The following is a 19,763-nucleotide window of genomic DNA, read 5'->3' as shown; positions in this document are numbered from 1 at the left end:
AAAAACGAAAGATCCCTTACGTAGGAAGGACTAGCTATATATATATATATATACAGGAAGGATATGAAGCGGACGTCCGCACTCGGCTTAAAGTGCGGACATCCAGTGCGGACGTCCGTCCGTTCTCCACCCTCCGGTGCCGGCGCCGGCGCGCCTCCACCCCAGAAGACTCCAGCAGCGTCCCCGACCACTTTCCCTCCCCGGCGAGTCCATTCTTTTCCGGTTTTCCGGCGAGATCACCCAAAACTTCAAACAAAGTCGATCTCGCCGGAAACTGGAAAAAACGGACTCGCCGGGGAGGGGAAGTGGTCGGGGATGCTGCTGGAGTCTTCTGGGATGGAGGCGCGCCGTCGCCGGCGCCGGAGGATGGAGAACGGACGGACGTCCGCACTTTAAGCCGACGTCCACTCTACATCCTTTCTGTATATATATATATATATATATATATATATTCTGCTTCCAATTATTGTTTTTAACCCTTACCGCATCATCGGTGGAGAGGGGAACACAAGAGACATCAAAAGCACTCATGGTGTCAACATTGGGGCATCGTGTTTCAGGAGTCCAAAGCCCGCAAACCATATGAACCCACTGTTTAGTAGCCGAATCAACTAATCCCATGGTAATGCTGTTATGTACCTTTGTCTTACTAACACTAGGGGAATTCTCAACACCATCCACTCTGTATGACATACCCCTTTTACAATGAGCTGCTGCCAAAGGTTGGCCACTTTGTTGAGACACAAAAAGGGAAGAGCTTTCAGAATGTCTATAGCCCGAGCAATGCAATCCAGTTGAGTCTTTTTGCAAAGTTTTAATAGAACATAGCTCATTCTTAGGCCCACATTCCGTTTCAATGTTCCAAGCTCTTAAAATGCTTACAGCAATTGTCTGACTCCGTAGTGCTTGAGTCATGGCACCACCGCCATAACCACAAAGAACGCATACCTAAACACGAGAACAATCAAATTGGAAAACCATACACTAAAAAAGTAAAAAGGGTTGAAGAGAAATGAAAATGAAATCCATCTCACAATCTCTCGTGTTTCACAAATCTTTTCAATAAAATAGGTACTTTTTAACATTATTAAAATAAAGGAATAGATAAATTTGGAATAACAGCTTTCCTCTTACAATATCTTTTGAGCTCATCCGACATGGTCTGCAAGACCAACAGCCCTTAGGTACTTTGGACACACCATAACAAGCCTGATGCACCTATTGATCACAACATTACTCAGAATCACCAATCTATCAATCACAAAACTGTATTTGCAAGAAAAACTACAGAGAAAACTGAAGTTGAAGATGCTCTGGATAGCCACATACTCTGACTGAACATTGACTACACTCCAATAAAATATTGATTTCATCTTGGTTTGAGCTACCACAGACGCAGCAAATTGGATCTGAGTCGCAATTACAATGGCACCTGTGCTCTTGAGTAGAACTGCACTAAAACCAAAACACTGTAACCAATCATCTCCATTTATAATTCACATTCAGAACCATCATTTATCGAAGGCAAGAATCGAAAACCTTCTCATTTTTGATTCCTTACAAAAACTATATAAGAAAACTGCAAATGTAAAATAACCACTGGGGTCTTTTCAAGCTCACTTTTTAGCACTATGTTGGCATAACCCACTATCTTCACCAGTATTTACAAGTTTGCCGTCGTTTGCTGGCCGGAAATTTGAAATCTTTGATACAGAAGAACTTTTAAAGCCAGTATCGTCCCCTGATGAACAAGTAGAGCCAAAAGCCAGTTACATCACAATTAAGTTTATGAACAGAAAACTTAAACATGTAATAGTTGCATATGTCCTGTATGAACCATCACACTTTCAGAAATCTTCCCTACATCAGTTATTGTCTTTCTGCTGTTGCAAAATCAAGATATGTTTTGTTTTTTTGTACCTATTTTTCAAAAGGAAGTAACAACTGATACTAAGAACACATGTATGTTAGCCAAATTAAAACTTTCACTTGGGCAATTAAGAGTATTCTCATTTACCAGAAAAAATATTTTGAATAGATTGTTCCTTGGTGTTCAGAACCCTACAGCGATGCTGAAGTCAGGGACATCAATCCCTAAAAGGAACTTAACTTAAAAGCTCTACTATAACCAAGAACACTTCCTATATCAGGGAACAACGAAAGTATGTAGCTTCAACCTAAGTTTAAATGAAACAGAAACAAAGCAACAATGTATCTTTACCTTTTTCTGTAAATTCATATATGCTGCGTTTCCGAATTTCCTTAGGCTTCATCTGCAATTGAGTATGGGTAATACTGTCTAGCTTTTGATGATCCTTTTCACTTTGAACATCTCCTTGTTTCTCCATTGAGAACAGCTCTTTATGAATCTCTCTCTCTCCAGGGGAGCATTCTTTCTTCTTTTTTCTCATGGAAGTATCATTAACTTTAACCATAGCATCATGACATTTGTATTTTTCAGTCTTCAAGTCATATGTATTGCATATGGCAGCCCCACCAAGTTTCTTCTTCCTCATGGAACTTGATTTAGAGTTGCAAAGTTTGGGGAGTATGCACTTGCGGGAAGAATTAAGAACCCTGCTGAGAGGAACAAGTTTTGCCGGTTTTGACATTCGTCCAGTCGAACTTCCATCAGTTAATTCACCATATATTCCGCATACTATTGGCCTTGCTTTCCTATGACCAATCTTCACTTGCTGACTACATGTCGATTTGAAACCATCTACAGAATTGTACTTGGTTCTTTTAGTATCTTTTCTACTAGATTCTTGTATCTGGAACTGCCTGAAAGCATTGGAACTGCAATCTCTTTTACATGTCTTCCCACCAGAAACTTCAGGAAGTTCATGATTGTTAGCACCACCATTTAATTCTGTCTGGAAAACATTATTCACCTCACTCTCTTTGTCATCATGCAGTTTGTGTAAATCACTTCTAAGCAAGAGTTTCTTTGCTGAAGATGATATATGTAGTCTGGGTTTAGAACTAGATTGAGTAATGCAATTTCCAGTGACATGAGTTCCCGATTTCCTTGATGTTGAAAGCATCATTAAACTCTTTGATGGTTGGGAGGTGAACTGTGAAGTACCATTACTATTGTGATTCTCTTGTCGTACTCGAGAAGAATCTGAATTGGAACATGAAGCATTCAATTCCAATGCTAGTTCTCTCTTTCTCTTCCCAATCTTCAAGCCTTGTTCTAAGTTCTGAAGATGTTTGTCTTTATCACGAAGGGCAAGCCCAGCTGGGATTTGATCTCGACCTTTCTGCCATGTTAAAGAGTTTAGTAGTTTTAGGTCATCAAGAAGGCAAGATGAAGATTCATGATTTAAATTCTTGGGAGCCCCAACTTTTTTAAGGCTAGAACCAGTAGAGGCAAGGAACTTGGCACTTCTTTCACTTTCAAGTGCATCATCTGATGACCACGCTTTGTCAATGCCTGATCCTTCATCAACAACAAAATTGCTTCCACATCCATGATCCCCAGGATCATTAGTTGAAGATTCCATATTGTTAAACTCTATTGATGGCTGACTAACCACAGGAGCAGAGCATCCAGAAGATATATTAGACACTTCATGCTCTTTCATGGAGTCCGCTATCTGCACAGTCCCATTGAAGCATTTAACACAAGTATCTCCAAGTTTCTCTCTGTCTTCTCTTGTTGCATCAAACAGATTAGCTAAGCGGTCCACACGCGTCACATCAGAAACCCCTTTGACCTTACTTGGCACATCTCTCCACTGAGAAGTATGATAAGCATTGTTCTTGGTTACTTCCCCACTCAGCTTTCTCTTATGATCCAAGGAAACAGTTTTATCCTTCGGAATTAAATGGCTGTTAGAAAATTGTGGAGAAAGTATCATAGAGGCTTCACTGTTGACTGTTCCCATTTGTACCTTAGACACCGCAGAAAAGCTTCCAACTCTTGATTCAGAATTCATTTCTAAACAATTTCTGTAGGCTGCATGACTGGAGCTGCCCCGAAAATTACCACAGGGCACTTTGTGGCAGCACCTTTCATGCTCACTAGGCTCAGGGACATTCTTTGACTTTTCACTTCTAACATACCAAAAAGAATATATAAAGAAGATAATTGTTAGAGGACAAGTATAGCAGAGAATCAATTAAGAAAAACTATATTATAGATCCAATCCGCTAAAAAGGAAATCTCATGACTAAACCAGTAGTACAAATATTTACCAAGTATGCAATAAGATATAGTTTTATATATTCTTAAGTGAGTGGCGTACGGGGGACTTAACCTTCTAATTGATGCCAAGTTCCTGAACATGCTGCAAGCTAAGAGTTGGGAGTGTGATATTTTTGAATGTACGAGTATATAGTTATTTGCAAATGGATTTACAATTGCCACGATATGACCGCGTGCACTTAACAATTGAAGAAAAGGCATCATTGTAAATAAAGAGATAAGGGATCCAACCGGTCACAAAATATTTCAAAACCTCTATCAAATTAAAAACAGAGATTGCCGCTTCAAATGCAAGTATCAGATAGCACAAAATCACAAATGGATGATTTTCTTTGGCAATACAACCGATATATTCAAAATTTCTAAATGTCATAACCTTGAGAAATCACGTCTTGCAACGCATACTTGATGTTAACATGTAAGTGTCAACAAATCCATTTAGCAGAAATTGTGAAATCAACGTCAAAATAAAAAATTGGGATCAACCTATTTAGTGTGAAAAATGTAAGAAACGCTACAAGCCTACAACTGATTTTACATTATACATGCTAAACTAACCTTGGTGAGGGCTGCTCCTTACAAAGAGGAACAACTGAAGTTTGATGTTTCAGACCAACTTCTTTAAAATGTATTGCATTTCCTTGTTTATATTGTGAGAATTGACAACAGCAGTTAACACCTGAATGATCACAAGGCTTCGGTAAGAAGCTACACCGCTACAGTCAATGAGTATTCAAAACAAAATTGTACATTGACAGTAAAAAAAAAAGATTGCACTCGCCTGTCAGGGAAGCAAAACCTTCATCAGTTCCAATCCTACAGGTAACATCAGATGGATGTGGATTAACCCCAGCTTCAGAAACATCATGTTTATCGCTAAGACTAAGTTTGTGGCTTTGCTTCCCAGATGCTGAAGTATCTACGCGAGACTGCTGCATATAAGTAGAGCAACCAACTCTTCCTTCCCCTTGGTTCTTGGAAGGGGAAGGCAACTTCGATATCTCTTGCATTTGCCTTGTTGCATGCACTTGTAATGTATCATCAGGCAAATGAGTGTGAACTCCAACAAACTCTTCCCTATAGAAAGGCGGTATCAGATCTGCTAAAGAGGTTGATGCACTCACAGGAATACCTTTTGAGACTGCCTGAGTAGGAATCCCAGATCCCATAGATGAAGCCATGGGTCGAAGATAGACATGATCAACTTGCCCACTATTTGCCAAAGAATTAACCTTCTCAGGATAATTGGACATTATTTTGGATTCAGGTGTACCCAGTGGCACACCAGACAACTGATGGGAGTAGCAGCTGTTTCTATGTGCTGTTGAGAAATTAGGATCCCCATTACCACTCAACCTATTGAAAGAACTAGACACTTCCATCTCCTTGCGTATTCTGAACCCCAAATCCTTTGCAAGTTGAGAGGCATGAGCAGCAGAACTCAGCCCTTTATCATTGTCATTTAGTTTATAGGAACCCAAGTGCGACATGTCCAGTTGCCTTTCACTATTACCTCCGCTCCGCCAGACAGTAGCGAGGTCGTTCTTGTCAGATAGAGGTTCAGAATGTAGTGTATTTCTCATCGAATTCCCACTGACATTGAACATAGAGTTATTGGCTTTTGATGGTTTATTTTCTTTACATGGAGATTTCAGATTGGTAAGAAGTGAAATTACAGAATTCTGTGCTCTTTCATCATCTGTGCCATTCCTGATTACAAATGCATTATTGCCATGGTTCAACTGGTTCCAATTTCTATTCCTGCTGGGATTGGACGGGTTGGCAGAAAGACGATCACATTGCATAAATTCCACTTCTTCCCTGCAATTCGCTCCTGCAACAAGATACAAAAGTAACAGTTACATAGTTGACTAGACATTATAGGTGAAGGAGAATCTAAATAATGGAATATGATATATATATATATGTGTGTGTGTGTGTGTGTGTGCCATATATAAGAGGCTTTAGGAGTGGAGAAAAAAGGAAAGAACTTTGACGCACTGCTAGCATTCATCTGTTGAGGGAAGAGTGATTTCATTGGATTTACAACCGTGCCCAAGAGTGGCGGCCCTACAGCTGACAGGTCAGTATTTCCTGAAGTTTGAGCCAATTGGTACGGTTGACCAAGCCTAAGCTCAATATTTGAAATTGCAGCATCTCTGAAGGCACCATCCCTTGTGTTTTCAATTCTGCGAAAGTCTGATTCTTTACCATTGATTCTTCGTTCCTGTAAAGGTGGGTGGGCAATGGAAGTTCTATTGGGCACAGATCCAGTATAAGAAGAAATAAACTGGCAACTATCTTCTGCTCCATTTCCAACTAGCTTTGAAGTTGCCATGGCACGCTCCATTGTCATGTTATCTGCCATTTGCAAATTACTCTGTGAAGTACCAGTCAAAGCCTTGAGAAATGGGTTGTTACTATCCTGACTGTTCCCTTCAGGTTTATTTGATACGGCACTAATAACCAAACTCTGACATGTGATAAGATTCTTTGATAGCGGAACACCATCAAAAGACTGTTTAGAGCTTACTGAACCTCCACGTGTGAAGACCAAATCAGACGAGCTATTAGATATCTTTGGCATAGGCACACTACGTTTCATCAAACTGGCAGTTGCTGATAATTCTTCAGGCCAGTCCCATTCACTCTTATCTCCAGGGATCCTAATCTAAAGCATCATGGAGAGTATCAGAATCCAGTTTTCTCCAAACTTCAAACACTAAAAAATTCTATTTTCAGACTTTTGTAAAACTAGAATCAAACAAATATTCTACTAAAAAAAAAACAAACAAACATACAAATTTTGTTTATAAGACATCCAGTGGTCTCATAGTTTCAGTAGAACCAAGAGAAAGAAATTAGATGCAACATGACCGCAAGTAATTGACCTTATACCTAATATCAGCAAAACAGAGCAAAAGAAGTAACACCGTTGATTGACCAAAAAAATACACAGCTTATCTCAAATACAGAATTATAATTTTGCCACACATACATCCATCCACATAATGCACACAATTGAGGGAGACCGGCTGGCAAATGTGCACACAGATATACAGATAAGCACATAAGCATGCAGGCACATGCGCAAGGATCACATACACGTACAGAAGGTAGCATGCAAATAGAAGTACCACATGAAGAAAAAAAAAAAATTAAGATAAGTATTTGCCAAAAAGATCTTACCCCAAACTTCGGGAGATAGAGCTTGCACCATTGAGAAATGGTCTCTCCACTGTCCATGCGAATGGCATCCCCCGGGTTAACACCATATAATCCTGAATGCTACAAAATAAACACAGTATAGCAATATTAAACACAATAACAAGCGAGATGTTTGGAAATACAAATGATAACCAGGAGAGTTGCAGCAAGATATAAATCACTATTACCTCACAAAACTTAAAGGCAGACATGCGAAAAGAATGGCAAGAGCAAACAATACCAAGAAATCCTGTATTGCTAAAAAGTAGATAGCCACCTGTAAAAATGATAGGAACACCATTTCAGATATAAGAAAAGCTTGAAATAGCACCAAAGAAAGCAAATAGCATATCCTTATAAATCAAGATACAATCAATATCCATAAAATCACTCACTAGTAGTCGAGCAGAAAACACGAGGGCAACCATTCATAAAACTGGATGCTTGGGGCATTTTTGGTGAAGTTTCAATGTTAGCTCTACAAGCCTTCCCATTATCTGCAGGATTGGTGCCATGCCATAGACTAGATGCATGATAAGAAATAAAAGAGTTTGCTTCCAGTGGTATTGTTTGTGAAGTATGAATGCTTTCTCTACGAGCCTTCCAAGAATCTGCAGGACTAGCACTATGACATACTCTATATGCCTGATTAGATATGAAGGAATTTGCTTCCAGTGGCATTCTTTCGGAATTTTGAATATTTGCTCTAGATGCAGGACCAGCACAGTGCCATTCCCTACTCAAGGCATAAGAACTCTCTAGCTTCTCATTAACAGGGCCCGTGTGACAGATGACTACCTTGGCCAGGTCTGAACTCTGCAGATCATGCAATACAGAATTGCTGGCACAAATGGAACTTGGCACTACCTTTGATGAACCATTGTGGCAGAAGTCTGTTCCACTTTGCAGATTTGTCCAACTCAATTTTTCTGATGGTAGCCCGGTGGATGACAATGGAATGGTACTTTGAGTACTGTTTAGAATGGAATTATTACCCACTGGTAAAATTTTACCAGAGGTACAGATAGGTTGGGAATTTGAGAAATCTTGAAAACCACGCTGCAATAGCGATGGTGACCCAGATAGGAGAGACAGAAAAGAATTTCCCAAATTAACATGTTCTGATCTGTGGGAACCTGAACTCTGGATGCTGGAAAGCAGAGGATCCTGCAACCAACCCAGCATCGCCGGTCTCAAATCTTGTGAGCCACGCTGACAAGACAAATAGCCTGCATTCTCCATCTACATTGGAAATTTAAAAATGTATGTCAGTAATGTAAAAACAAACATGTTTACAATGGTATTTGGTACAATTTAGTGAACTGGAACAGCATGTGTTTCACCAGCGTGAAGGAAAATAAACATACAACAGCAAACTCCCTAATTTTAAAACCAACAGCAGAATCTTTCACAAGCACCAGTTTTAAGACCAGGCACAAACACAAATGACTATGCCATCCATTGCAAGTTCAAGAGAAAAATTCAAAATTGATGCGACCAGGATCATTTCCTCTAAAAATTAAAACTTTGTTTCCCAAAGGCTTTCTCAGTCAACAAAAACAATGTATGTTCATATCCTCTCTCCGCAAGCACGCAAAGTGTCATGCATGCATTCACATTTTCATCCTAAAGGTTTAAAGCTCCAAAACTCAGCATCAGAGCATATATACAGTAAATAATAAAGCCATCTGATTGCAAGTTAACTAAACTCATCGCTCATCTAGTCTAGTCTTCCTTTCACACTGTCCTGATCTTCATAATTCAACACCTCATATAAAATCACATCCCACATTTTCCCTAGGCATTTCTCAATTCTCAAATGTGCTCCGCTTACAATTTCCTACAGTCATTTCTCAATCTACGAAACGAAACAAATAAGAGAATTACACAGAGAATAATCACAGATTGATAAAGATTAAAACCACTAATCACCTGATTCCGTTGCTCCTGAGAAGACGACGACGAAGCCGCAGGCGGCAATGTCGAGTTGCATTTGTTCATCCACCGGTTCTCCATCGCTCGGAGCTCTCAAAACCCTAGCCTCCGGCCATCAAACGCCGCGAGTACCTCCCGGAAATGATAATAATCGGCGATCAAAGCTCCGTCCGCTACTGCATCTTCATCAGCGGAAGAAGGTGAAGAGAGCAGCAGAGAGAAACCCTAGCTTTCAATGGAGAAGAAGAAGAGAGAGAATTGTATGGAACAGAGGAGCTCTGGGAAGAAGAAGAAGAAGAAGAAGAAGAGAGAGAGAGAATCCAATGGTGTAGTGGTTCGAGGCAACTGACAGGAGCACGTCTGGGAGTGGGAGTGGAGAGAGACAGGAGGCGTTGGATTTGATTGGTTGGTGAGAGGGGGAAGGAGGGCCGTTGATTGTGAATACAGCTCGAATTCTGTGCGCCATGGTGGGAAAAGCGAGAGTCATCATAGAGGGGGGTCAGAGACAGTGTTGTCACAAGGGCAGTTAAAGCAATAAAGAAAGCTTTTGAGTAGTCAAACCAGGATGACACGTGGAATAGGGTGACTGGTGGGCAGTAGAGAGGACCCTTACTGAGATTGTGTGTGGATATTAGGAGGGTGCATTTGTAAGGGGATTTCCCTCCAGATTTGAGGAAATCCCGGCATTTGCGAGTGTACCCTGTCTTGGGTAAAAAATTGTCACTCTTGAAACCCACACCAACGCTCGGATAATGACCATGATAACCATCTCCCTCTAACGTTGGGAAGTCCAGGATGGTAGAGGTTCGAAATGGTAAAATGTGAAATGGTAATTATGAAGCTGCACCAAACGCAGCCTTAAAAGTCTGATGAAGTATTACTGCAATGGGGGACCTGATTGTTTAAAATCAAGCTTGTAATTTGTAAAGTCTGAGTGACTGATGGAAGGAATTGCAGCAACGAGGTTAATTTCTTTCAAAAGGGACTTCGTAGCATTGTAAACCTATCCAAATACTCCACTAGATAAGCATTCACCACTGTTGGTGGAATTGTGGAAATGGCGTGGTACATTCATGCCCTAGACTTGTATCCATCAATTATTTGAGCAGTAAATATTCATGATATTGCTCTTTTTAGTTGTTTGGATTTTAAGAGTTTTCCTTCATGTTATTGAAACTAGAGGTAGAGGTTCGCAGAGATATCTAACAGAGCGGAGGACAGCCCAGTAGCTGGAACAAGAACAACACAGAAAACTGAAATAATGCAGCAAAAATAACCCTATTCTACCATTTCTCACCGGATCACAAAGTGACCCTGTCAATCGTCAGCTCGTCATGATCTATGTAACTTGGGAATACAAGCTTAATAGCAAATATTTATTGTATACTAATTTTCTATATAAGCTGCAATCTTCACAGAATGCAGATGTGTTGTGCCTGATTTTTACACTCATAATCAGGCACATATGCAGCCGAACTGAGAGTTGGACATGAAGTGTTCAACTCGACTTGACAGGGAGACATGAAACTCACAAATGTGTCCATACGTGGCATTCTGCACCAAAATGTGGCACAGCTTGTATGTACAGGCTGTGTGTGTTTACATCAGCTCAAACCGGCTCTTTCACTTATGACCCCCAATTTGGAATGTTTGCTGTAGCTTCATTCACCATTTTAACCAGAGTCACCTGCAGGGTTTTGTATTTTTATAAATGTCAGGTGGATGAAATAGTTCAAGTATAGGGAAACATCAAAACAGAAGCTTCTATGGTGTCCATGGCACCCAGTAAGGACTACACATTGGGTTAGAGAAAAACAACTCTGTGAACTAGAATAAGCATGAAGCAACCTAAATATCTTTGATTACTGTATGCCTAGACTTCAATAATTAAAATAAGCGTAAGCCATTGTAGTTATATTAGCAAACTGCCAAAACTTTGACAACTTAAAAAGTATAATAACAGCATGACGATATAAGAGTCCTGCCTTGTTATTATGACTCAGCTCAGGTCAACCATAATAACCGGGTCAAGGGAGGATGCCATAAATGAAATACTCAAAATGTAACTGTAGGCCATCTAATCTATCAGACAGGAAACTCAACCGACTGTATTCCCATCCCATTTCTCATCAACCAGACCAGTAGTACTAGACCTAAATGTTAAATGAATCAACAATTTTGTAAACTAAAAAAAAATATACACTTCACAGACAAGTCAATTTCAGCAGGTCATTTACATTGGCCAATCCCCAAGCTTAAGGCCAGTTCTATTTTATTCACCAGCGACAAACTTTATAGCAACAATAACAGGTGAGAGATAATACAAGTTACATACCACACTTTCTGGGACACCAGGTGGAGGCAAAGGAAGATTTTTAGGTGGTGCAACATGATCGTAAGATCTTTTGTCAAATCTCCATTCTCCAATCTTTCCATATGTTAATTCACCCTAAAATCAGAAACATAAAAAATTATTAGCCATTCACTTACACAGAAAAGCTGAAAGATATATTCATTTCTCCAAAACTAAAAAAGAAACATTAGTCCAAAACAAACTGCCAAAAGTAATAATTTCCCCATACCTAACCACTCTAGATAAAGGTATAAATGAGCTAGTAGACAACAGAATACCTTCATATTGTAGTCACATCCATATGTGTAATGAATTATGAACTTCTTGCCAATTTCTGTATCCCATGGAGGCTGGTATGCATCACAAAACAGAAACACTAGATAGTTAAACCACACCACATATAGTGCATCAAGCATGTGAAGCAACCACTTGCTTTTCCAGCTAACAAATGGCTAACTCCCAACATTTTAAAACTTGCCATCATGAAGGTACGAAAAGAAAATAAGGATCCAACTAACCTGAAGCATGAAGTCCTTGTACAAGATATTACCAACACCATGGAGAGCAGATGCTGTTGCATAAGCATACCTATATCATGATAGAAAATAGTTTAAAATTCTTTCTGATAATCATGCAAAAGGATGGGAAATCTACAGTAATGTCATCAAAGCACTATATTGGCAAGGGAGATCTCACATTTCAAGCACCCAACCAAAAGCTTTGTCTGTTTCAGGATCCTTTTTCATTGCCAAAGAAACATTCATCCAGGTGGGTGCAATCTTCTTAAGAGCTTCCTATAAATCATTTAATTGAAAGAAACACAGTCAAAACACCGGGAAAAAAAAAACCCCAAAAAAATGTAATTAAAAACAGAGCCACGACAAGTTTAAATACCTTCCCAACAATGACGGGAGAGTTTCCAATTGGATCGATGTTAGTCACTGGTCCCTTGTCCTCAGGGTAGTATTTCCGGAGTATCCTCTCATACTTCTTAGGTTCAATGTAAAAGAAAGGAAATGCACTTCCAAGACCATCTCTTGCCAAGTTCGGTATGGGCTTGACGATTATATGATCCGGCTCAGACATTAGTATATAACTGCAAACACAATTACATTAGTACACACACAAAATGAAACCTAATGAACAAATACGACTGGTTCATTAAACGCTGAAGCTAAATAGTAAAGCATCACATACTCTTCTTTGATGTTTGCTTGCTGAAGCCACTGTACAAATGCCCATGGCCTGTTGAGAACTATATATCCCTGCCAGCACAAGAACAGAACTAAGCAACTATCGAAAACGTAAATCCTATACACAAATTTCCAGAATTTCTCCAGTTCTTGAACAAACTATCTTTACTGAAGCTTAGATTCTACCACCTCCAGTAATTCAAAACTTTTAAAGTCAGTAATTAAGATTAAAATCTGGTCAATTCTTAGTAACTAACAAACTAGAGCTCAAACTAAACCTAATCAAATATGCAAAATCTTAAACCTAAACTGCAATTCACAAAACGACAAAGGAGAACCGAAGCACGAACCTGATCCATACCAGCAGGCAAAGGCTGAGCAACGAAGGTAGGGATCTCATCCATATACTGATCAGGCTTACCAGAATGCAAGATCCTAGTGAACCCGCCCATTTCCGAGCCCGGTTCGTTCTGGAACTTCTTGAACCAGTAGTACATGATCCGAGTCTGCCACGTGTTGTACACAGAGTCCGACGCCGTCACCGCCGTGTGGAACAGTCGCTTGGAGCTCGCCGATTTCCCTCGCGATCGGTCCACCGGCATCTTGATGACGGGGTCCACGGAAAAAGAGGACGCCGACGACGAGCGCGACGGGCCGGGGAGGTCTTGCTGGAGCGGCGAATTGGCTGAGATGATGATGTTGTAGGTGATCAGAGCTACGGAGAAGGTCACCAGAATGGTGAAGAAGAAGTTGCCGCACCCCATGGCTATCTGACTCTCTCGCTCGCTGTGAGCTTTTTGGTTTTCTGTAGAAAATGGAAAGTGAATAAAGAAGAATTTGGCGGCTTCGGAAAGTCGTCTCCTATCACGTTCAGTTGTTCAGTAGCTATGCGGCGACTTTTTTTCTTATTTGATTTGGGCCCGAGTTCGCGCGAAGTGTTACAGATTGGGATTGGGCCTTTTTCTTAACGTGGGTTAGCCTAAACAGGAAGTTTGATCGAGCAGATTTCTCGATTTGACAGAAGCCGATGTTTAGGGCGGAATTGGCCACCGTTTTTCTCATTTCCGGCAGTGTAACCAACGTCAATGTGGTCAAAAACGATCTTCTGTCGAAAACGCGGAATAATAGATTTTTGGCTAGTATCTATTCATGCTATTGTATGTGACTAGATGGACTGTGCTCAACAGAATCATCTGAGCAAAATATTAGTATATGTCACACCCAGATTCACGGTTACTGACCATGAAAATCATGCTAAACCATTTTTAGATGTAAATTCAGTGGTAAAGATAATTATTTAGAACAAAAAAAATTAGTTTGCTTTCAACCGCTGAATTTACATCCAAGGATAACTGAACATAGTTCATTTGCTCGGTTATTGCCCATGTGAACACTATTGTAGCATATCAACAAAAGTCCTAAACATGATATAATTCAGTAAGTCTTCACAAGCACTTTATTGTTCTGCAGCTTTGCCTTGTTCTGTCATTCTTCCTGCAAACACTTGGTGACCCTCCCCATCTTACTCTCATTTACACAACCTTTCAATCTCATTCCTACTTGTAAGAAAAATGCGTCAATACAAGAACTACTAAATCATCTAGACTTATGTCAGTAAGTGTACGACCAAATTTTCAGTGAAGGATCAGTTGAGCTATTTCTCAACAGCATCTCTCACACGAGGGAAGCGAGTGACCCATCGAGAATATCCTGCAACACAGGACACTTTGTTAGATTGACAGGCATGAAACTAATTCCAACCACCCAGCACCACACAGCATCAAAGGTAATTAATAAGAAAAAAATTATTTATAAGAGCAGCTGATAAACCTTCCGTAATAATCTCAAGAAGATCCGTTTCTTCTTCAGCAGCATCAGACATATCCTTCAATAAATAAAAAAGGGAAATCAATTTTCTATGGCACCATTCAAGAGTTGATAATGTGAACACTGTTATAAAGGTCAAACGTCCAAGCACAATCCAATTTGTCTAGAGATTGAACCTAACTGCCTTGCTCTCCATGTTAAACATGGAGGTCAGTATGAAACACACACACACTCGTATGATATTATGCCACAGTCAACACATCATGCAGTATACCTGTCCCCATGAAGCCATGCTTCTTGCAATGAGCCGAGACAGGCTATTCAGACAGCTGTCATCAAAGTTGGGATGCTTAAGAAGAGCCTTCTCTGAAGTAAGATCAAACAGCAGTGTGCAAATACTTGAAGCCATCATTATGATTGACGGGTCATCTACACCATCTGTAATCAGTGCACAGAAATTCCAAGTAAGATGCAGAACTAATTACATAACTTTTACATTAAGAGGTACAACATGTCAACGTGCATAGAATGAAAACAAATGTTGATGATGCAGTTCTTAATTTACTATTTCCCGGAAATGAAATACTAGCAATATGCAAGAATTCCTCACAAATAAGGATTGTTGAAACATGGGTACATGACTTATTTAAAGTAAAAATTGTAAGTTCTTACATTAGAACCCAAAAACAAAAAACAATCATTGAACAGAAAGACATAACAAGTTAAGGACAGTGTAGCAAAAGAGAAAGGTAATTCTAGATTAAGAATTTTTCTAGTTCAGAGATAACATGTCTCAAGTAGTTTTTCCGGATTTATCCAGTCTTATGCTTCTAAAAGAAGCACAGGAAAAGATTAAGGGTTTAAAGTTACTATTAGATAGGTACTACTCAAAATGTTAATGCTTTCAGAAATACAAGAAATATGGGTAACAGAAGACATACAAATTTTCCAAAACTAATATAATAGGCAGTTCAAAGACATTATAGGCTGGTGCATTGTACATATTAAAGGAAAAGGAAAAGTTACTAGGTACCTGTCCACTGTGCCAACGCTTTCAACAGATTGACGAGAGTCGAATAATCCAATGGGGCTTGCACTTGATCTTTCTATTAATGAAATGAAACAGACAATTTTCATTAATTGCATACATAAGTAAATCAATATAAAATGATGTTACACTACCTTTAGAAGAAGATTCAAGATTGTATCGCATGCCAAAAAGATGCAGCCCTTATCATCCACTCTGAAACTATGCAGCCCAATCAAATTTACAAGGAAATCAACAACCTGCAAGTAGAACAAATGTGTTTTCTAAATGGCTTGTAGATGTTGAGACACAAATCAGTAGATGTGAATATTTACCAAATTCTTCACCGCTTAAACGTGCTTCATAAGCCACTATATAAAATCACAATAGTTAAACTGGAAAACAAAACTATACACAGAGTATTTTGGTCGGATATAAACTAATATGGGGATCTACATTATAGGAATTAAATGACACTGACTTACAGACTTATGACCTCCACAAGAAATCAATGCTTTACATCCTTCAATCTCCATTGTCATTTGACACAGCATCGGAAGCAAAAAGCATATGGCAAAGAAGGGCCTGCATTTAGACATGTTATAGATAAAGATCATTCTCATACAACATAAGTAAGGTTTATTGGATTATTGCAATAATTAAGCCAGAGTTACTAAACCTTGGTTCATCTTCACCTTCAATCGAAAGCATGTACCCTAAAAGTTCTTTAACCTTCTCACTGCATGCAAGAGGTGCCTCTGCAAGATAGCTGCAACACATATATCAGCTCAACAGTGGTAATAAAGGATAGGTAATCTATCTAAATGCCAAATGATAAGGATAGGAATTTTAGCTTTTTCTGTGGTATGATTATAAGATCATGGAACATCAGATCCTGCTTACTACAGCTAAAAGCCATTAGCTGATGGCTAATTTTAGTTTAGATATCCTTATTTAAATTTCAACTACCAAGCTTAGGAAGAAACACGGATTTCCATGTGAATATGCATGTGTTCAAATGCTCAAAGTACTCATCACTACCATGAGAAGTTTTCAAGACTTAAACTTTAACAGAGCAATCTTCTAAATAGATCTCCCCAAAATAAGTAGCAAGAGAGATGACGGAATACCTGCCGATAACACGCACTGAAGCAAGAAGATCATCTCCCTTCCTTTGCTCATGTTCCTAAAAAACCATAATGCGAATAACATAGCATAGTAAAATCCTCCATTCTCCAAAACAAAAAAACATACGTAAAATCCAAGGTTATAATGTCAGTACTGTTACCTTTGCATCTTGTAAATACTCTAGAACTACACCAATTGTCTCATTAAGGCCATTAATGACCAGTGAGTAGGTATTTTCGTTGATAAGGTTCCCTACAAATGATTGCAACAGAGATAATTACAATCAATGACCAAATAAGAAAGTATGAGAGTTTCAAACACAACAACACTAACTTGTCTTTTATGATTTTAATTCATATCAGACTAAGAAGACCAAAAACTGAAGGAACTCCCAAATGTGAAGAGGGCAGAAATGTTCAAAGTATTGCTTCATATGCACATTTCCGTGCTTCAAGAGGAGCAACTCTTTAACAAGATTGTAAGAACACTAAGAATATTATCCGGTTAACAGATTGATGGAACTTAGGACAGTAATCTGGTAAAAATGGCATACCTTCATTCTCACTGGCATCTGATATAAAGGTAACTATCTTTTCCAGCAAGGAAAAGGCAATAGTTACATTCCGTTTCTTTAGAAGGATTGTCTCAGCAGTGGGTGAGGATTTCTTAGATGCTTCATCTTTTAAGTATGCTAGCTCATTTAGAAGAACAGCAACTTCAACCCTTGATTGCTCCAGCACTAGCACTAAGCACCTGAGAAACATTAGAAAACCAACTATCGATCCCACCCAGTACATAACATATAAGTACGCCATACTCAGCCATACAGATATGAAAGATCACCAGTATAGCATACCTATCTGTTGGAATAGGCTCTTTTCCATCAGCTGAATTTATCTGACCTACCAGCCACTTTGCCCCGAATATTGTCAACATAGACTTGGCCAAAATAAGTGCCTGAAACTTTTCAGTGGGTGCTGCAGTGAATACATGAGAATAGGAAATCAGCGAGCATCAATTTTTCAGGCCTATATAAGATAACAACAGCGGGCAAGAACAAAAGAAAAAGAAATGAAAAGAACCAGTCATTTCAAAAATCACAATATGCAATGCAAAAGGTTTAGTTGTTATTTACTATCTGACAACATCTCATGAATTGAGGCAATGAGATCAACATACCAACACGGTTTTGTAGAATGGCAGCTATTCCATCACGCATATAATTGGGCCAATTTTTTTCAGGGAGTACACGAAGAGAATCATAAAGCGGTGCCTGAAAATACCAGAAAGATATCAGACTTAGTGTCAAAATTACCGATATCAATCTGCACACCGAAGTCAAGGATTAGACACACAGTCATAACAGGCGCCAGTAATTTTGAGAACAACATATAATAAGTTTAACCAAGCATATTTAGTAAAAGGATCTTGACTTCTGGAAAAGACCAGAAAACAATGATTGCATACCGAAAGGTTTGGAGAGAGGATGGCAGTCAGTATGTGCAGCGCATCAAATTTCATAGCATCATGTAAGACAGAAAATTGCCTTGCTATTGCAGCCACCTAAAATGAAAGGAAAAATACTGATTACCACCTTATATTCAAATCAAATTAATCATTCTTGTGACAATTAATTTTTGCAGCTATATTACAAAATCTAAGCGGGGAAGAGATGAGCACAGTAAGAGGATGTGTTAGAATCAAACTCACAATTATTGACAGCTCTGGTAGATATTCATTGTTAATGCGGTCAGGATAGAACTTTTGCAGTAGCAATTGCACAAGTTTCATAGTGATTTTCATCTGATCTGAACCTGCACAGTAATTTCACCTCTTAAATCCTTTACAGAATTGAAGAACCAAACGAATGTTTTACACAAACTGAGAAGGTAACTATTACAAAGAGACCAAACTCCACAGTTTACCACAATTCTGGGGATGAAATTCTAGCAAACAATCAATAACAAAATAAGAGCAATACCATCAGGTAAAATGGGCATATGAGAAGCCAGCATTTTCATGCCCCCAGATGAGTAAAATGTCATCATTCCATCTTCAGCAGCAGTCGAAACCAAATATAGAAACTCATAACATTCCTCGATAACAGCTGGGCCAGACCTGCATTTCCACCGAATAATCTATTCTAAACAACAATGTCCTTCAAAAATTATTGGTACTGTACTCTCATTCTAAACCTAAACTTACTCTTTGGATAGAACTTCCAGCACTAGCGGAATCTTCGAAATCATCTCACTGGAGGCAGCAATCTCAGGAACACGGCAGAATGCAGCAAGAACAGTAACCGAAAGCTGCAAATACGCCTCGCGGTTTTCACTTATGCTTCCCTTCCCCATTCCTAACCAGTCAACAAATCAAAATTCTAAACCATGCTCGCCTACAATCTCTAATCTACTTGATTCAAAGCTGGAAATGAACTTCGAATTTACTTAGGGTTTCAAAATTGTGAGCTATACAAGTTCAAATAGAGTAAGGTGTAGAGCTACAGTACCGGTTCGGAGGAGCCGGTCGAGAAACTGGACGCCGACGGCGTGATAGATAGTGAGGAGGGAGGAGAGGTCGTCGCCTTTGCAGAATTTGGTGACGAGGAGAAGTCCAGCGAGGCGCTGCTCGTCTCTTTCGCCTTTCAGTAGCTTCAAGCAGTCATCGAGCGCCGGCGACGATTGGTCCTGAAATGAAAGGCACAAGAAATTAAGAGATAGAGAGAGAGGAGAGAAAAGGAGAGAGGGAGAGAAGGAGTTGCTTACCATCGGAGAATTGAGAGGTGAGAAGAAGCAGATTCTGGAGAAGAGAAAACCGGTGATTGAGAATTTTGGAGGGTTTTTTGAACTTCTGGAGGCTTCTGGGATTTCTCTGCAGTAT

At 39.4% G+C, this 19,763-nt stretch overlaps 3 protein-coding genes across 3 annotated transcripts in view; all 3 read right to left on the bottom strand.

Annotated features, from left to right (window-relative positions):
• LOC101313577 overlaps nt 1-9,436 on the bottom strand; it is a 12,315-nt gene extending 2,879 nt beyond the window's left edge. Inside the window, exons 1-12 of the mRNA XM_004292689.1 lie at nt 9,353-9,436; nt 7,816-8,662; nt 7,609-7,697; nt 7,403-7,501; nt 6,215-6,884; nt 4,995-6,047; nt 4,772-4,892; nt 2,222-4,062; nt 1,621-1,741; nt 1,330-1,450; nt 1,135-1,218; nt 484-948 (exon numbers count right to left, since the gene is read on the bottom strand). Of these exons, the coding sequence (XP_004292737.1) occupies nt 484-948; nt 1,135-1,218; nt 1,330-1,450; nt 1,621-1,741; nt 2,222-4,062; nt 4,772-4,892; nt 4,995-6,047; nt 6,215-6,884; nt 7,403-7,501; nt 7,609-7,697; nt 7,816-8,662; nt 9,353-9,436 (5,595 nt within the window). The remainder of the gene's footprint in view (nt 1-483; nt 949-1,134; nt 1,219-1,329; nt 1,451-1,620; nt 1,742-2,221; nt 4,063-4,771; nt 4,893-4,994; nt 6,048-6,214; nt 6,885-7,402; nt 7,502-7,608; nt 7,698-7,815; nt 8,663-9,352) is intronic.
• Nucleotides 9,437-10,498: 1,062 nt separating this feature from the next.
• On the bottom strand, nt 10,499-13,833 carry LOC101301352. Its single transcript, XM_004290883.1, has 8 exons — nt 13,252-13,833; nt 12,906-12,973; nt 12,603-12,804; nt 12,405-12,502; nt 12,227-12,296; nt 11,987-12,058; nt 11,691-11,804; nt 10,499-11,042 (listed from the first exon to the last, which is right to left on the bottom strand). The coding sequence occupies exons 1-8, from the start codon at nt 13,663-13,665 to the stop codon at nt 10,983-10,985; spliced, it is 1,098 nt and encodes a 365-aa protein (XP_004290931.1). The 5' UTR covers nt 13,666-13,833; the 3' UTR covers nt 10,499-10,982.
• Nucleotides 13,834-14,197: 364 nt separating this feature from the next.
• Nucleotides 14,198-19,703, bottom strand: LOC101301062 (neurochondrin-like). Its single transcript, XM_004290882.1, has 18 exons — nt 19,649-19,703; nt 19,393-19,570; nt 19,089-19,239; nt 18,865-19,001; nt 18,594-18,697; nt 18,351-18,446; nt 18,063-18,156; nt 17,740-17,860; nt 17,437-17,636; nt 17,044-17,135; nt 16,886-16,941; nt 16,435-16,524; nt 16,241-16,340; nt 15,911-16,015; nt 15,762-15,834; nt 15,003-15,166; nt 14,732-14,786; nt 14,198-14,611 (listed from the first exon to the last, which is right to left on the bottom strand). Exons 1-18 carry the CDS (start codon nt 19,649-19,651, stop codon nt 14,556-14,558), a joined length of 1,875 nt encoding a protein of 624 aa, XP_004290930.1. The 5' UTR covers nt 19,652-19,703; the 3' UTR covers nt 14,198-14,555.
• Between the last annotated feature and the right edge of the window lie 60 nt (nt 19,704-19,763).

This window comes from Fragaria vesca, linkage group LG2 (assembly GCF_000184155.1).
Source record: "Fragaria vesca subsp. vesca linkage group LG2, FraVesHawaii_1.0, whole genome shotgun sequence".
NCBI lineage: Eukaryota > Viridiplantae > Streptophyta > Magnoliopsida > Rosales > Rosaceae > Fragaria > Fragaria vesca.
The sequence above is the reverse complement of the archived record's forward strand: the minus strand, read 5'-3'. Positions and strand labels throughout refer to the sequence as shown.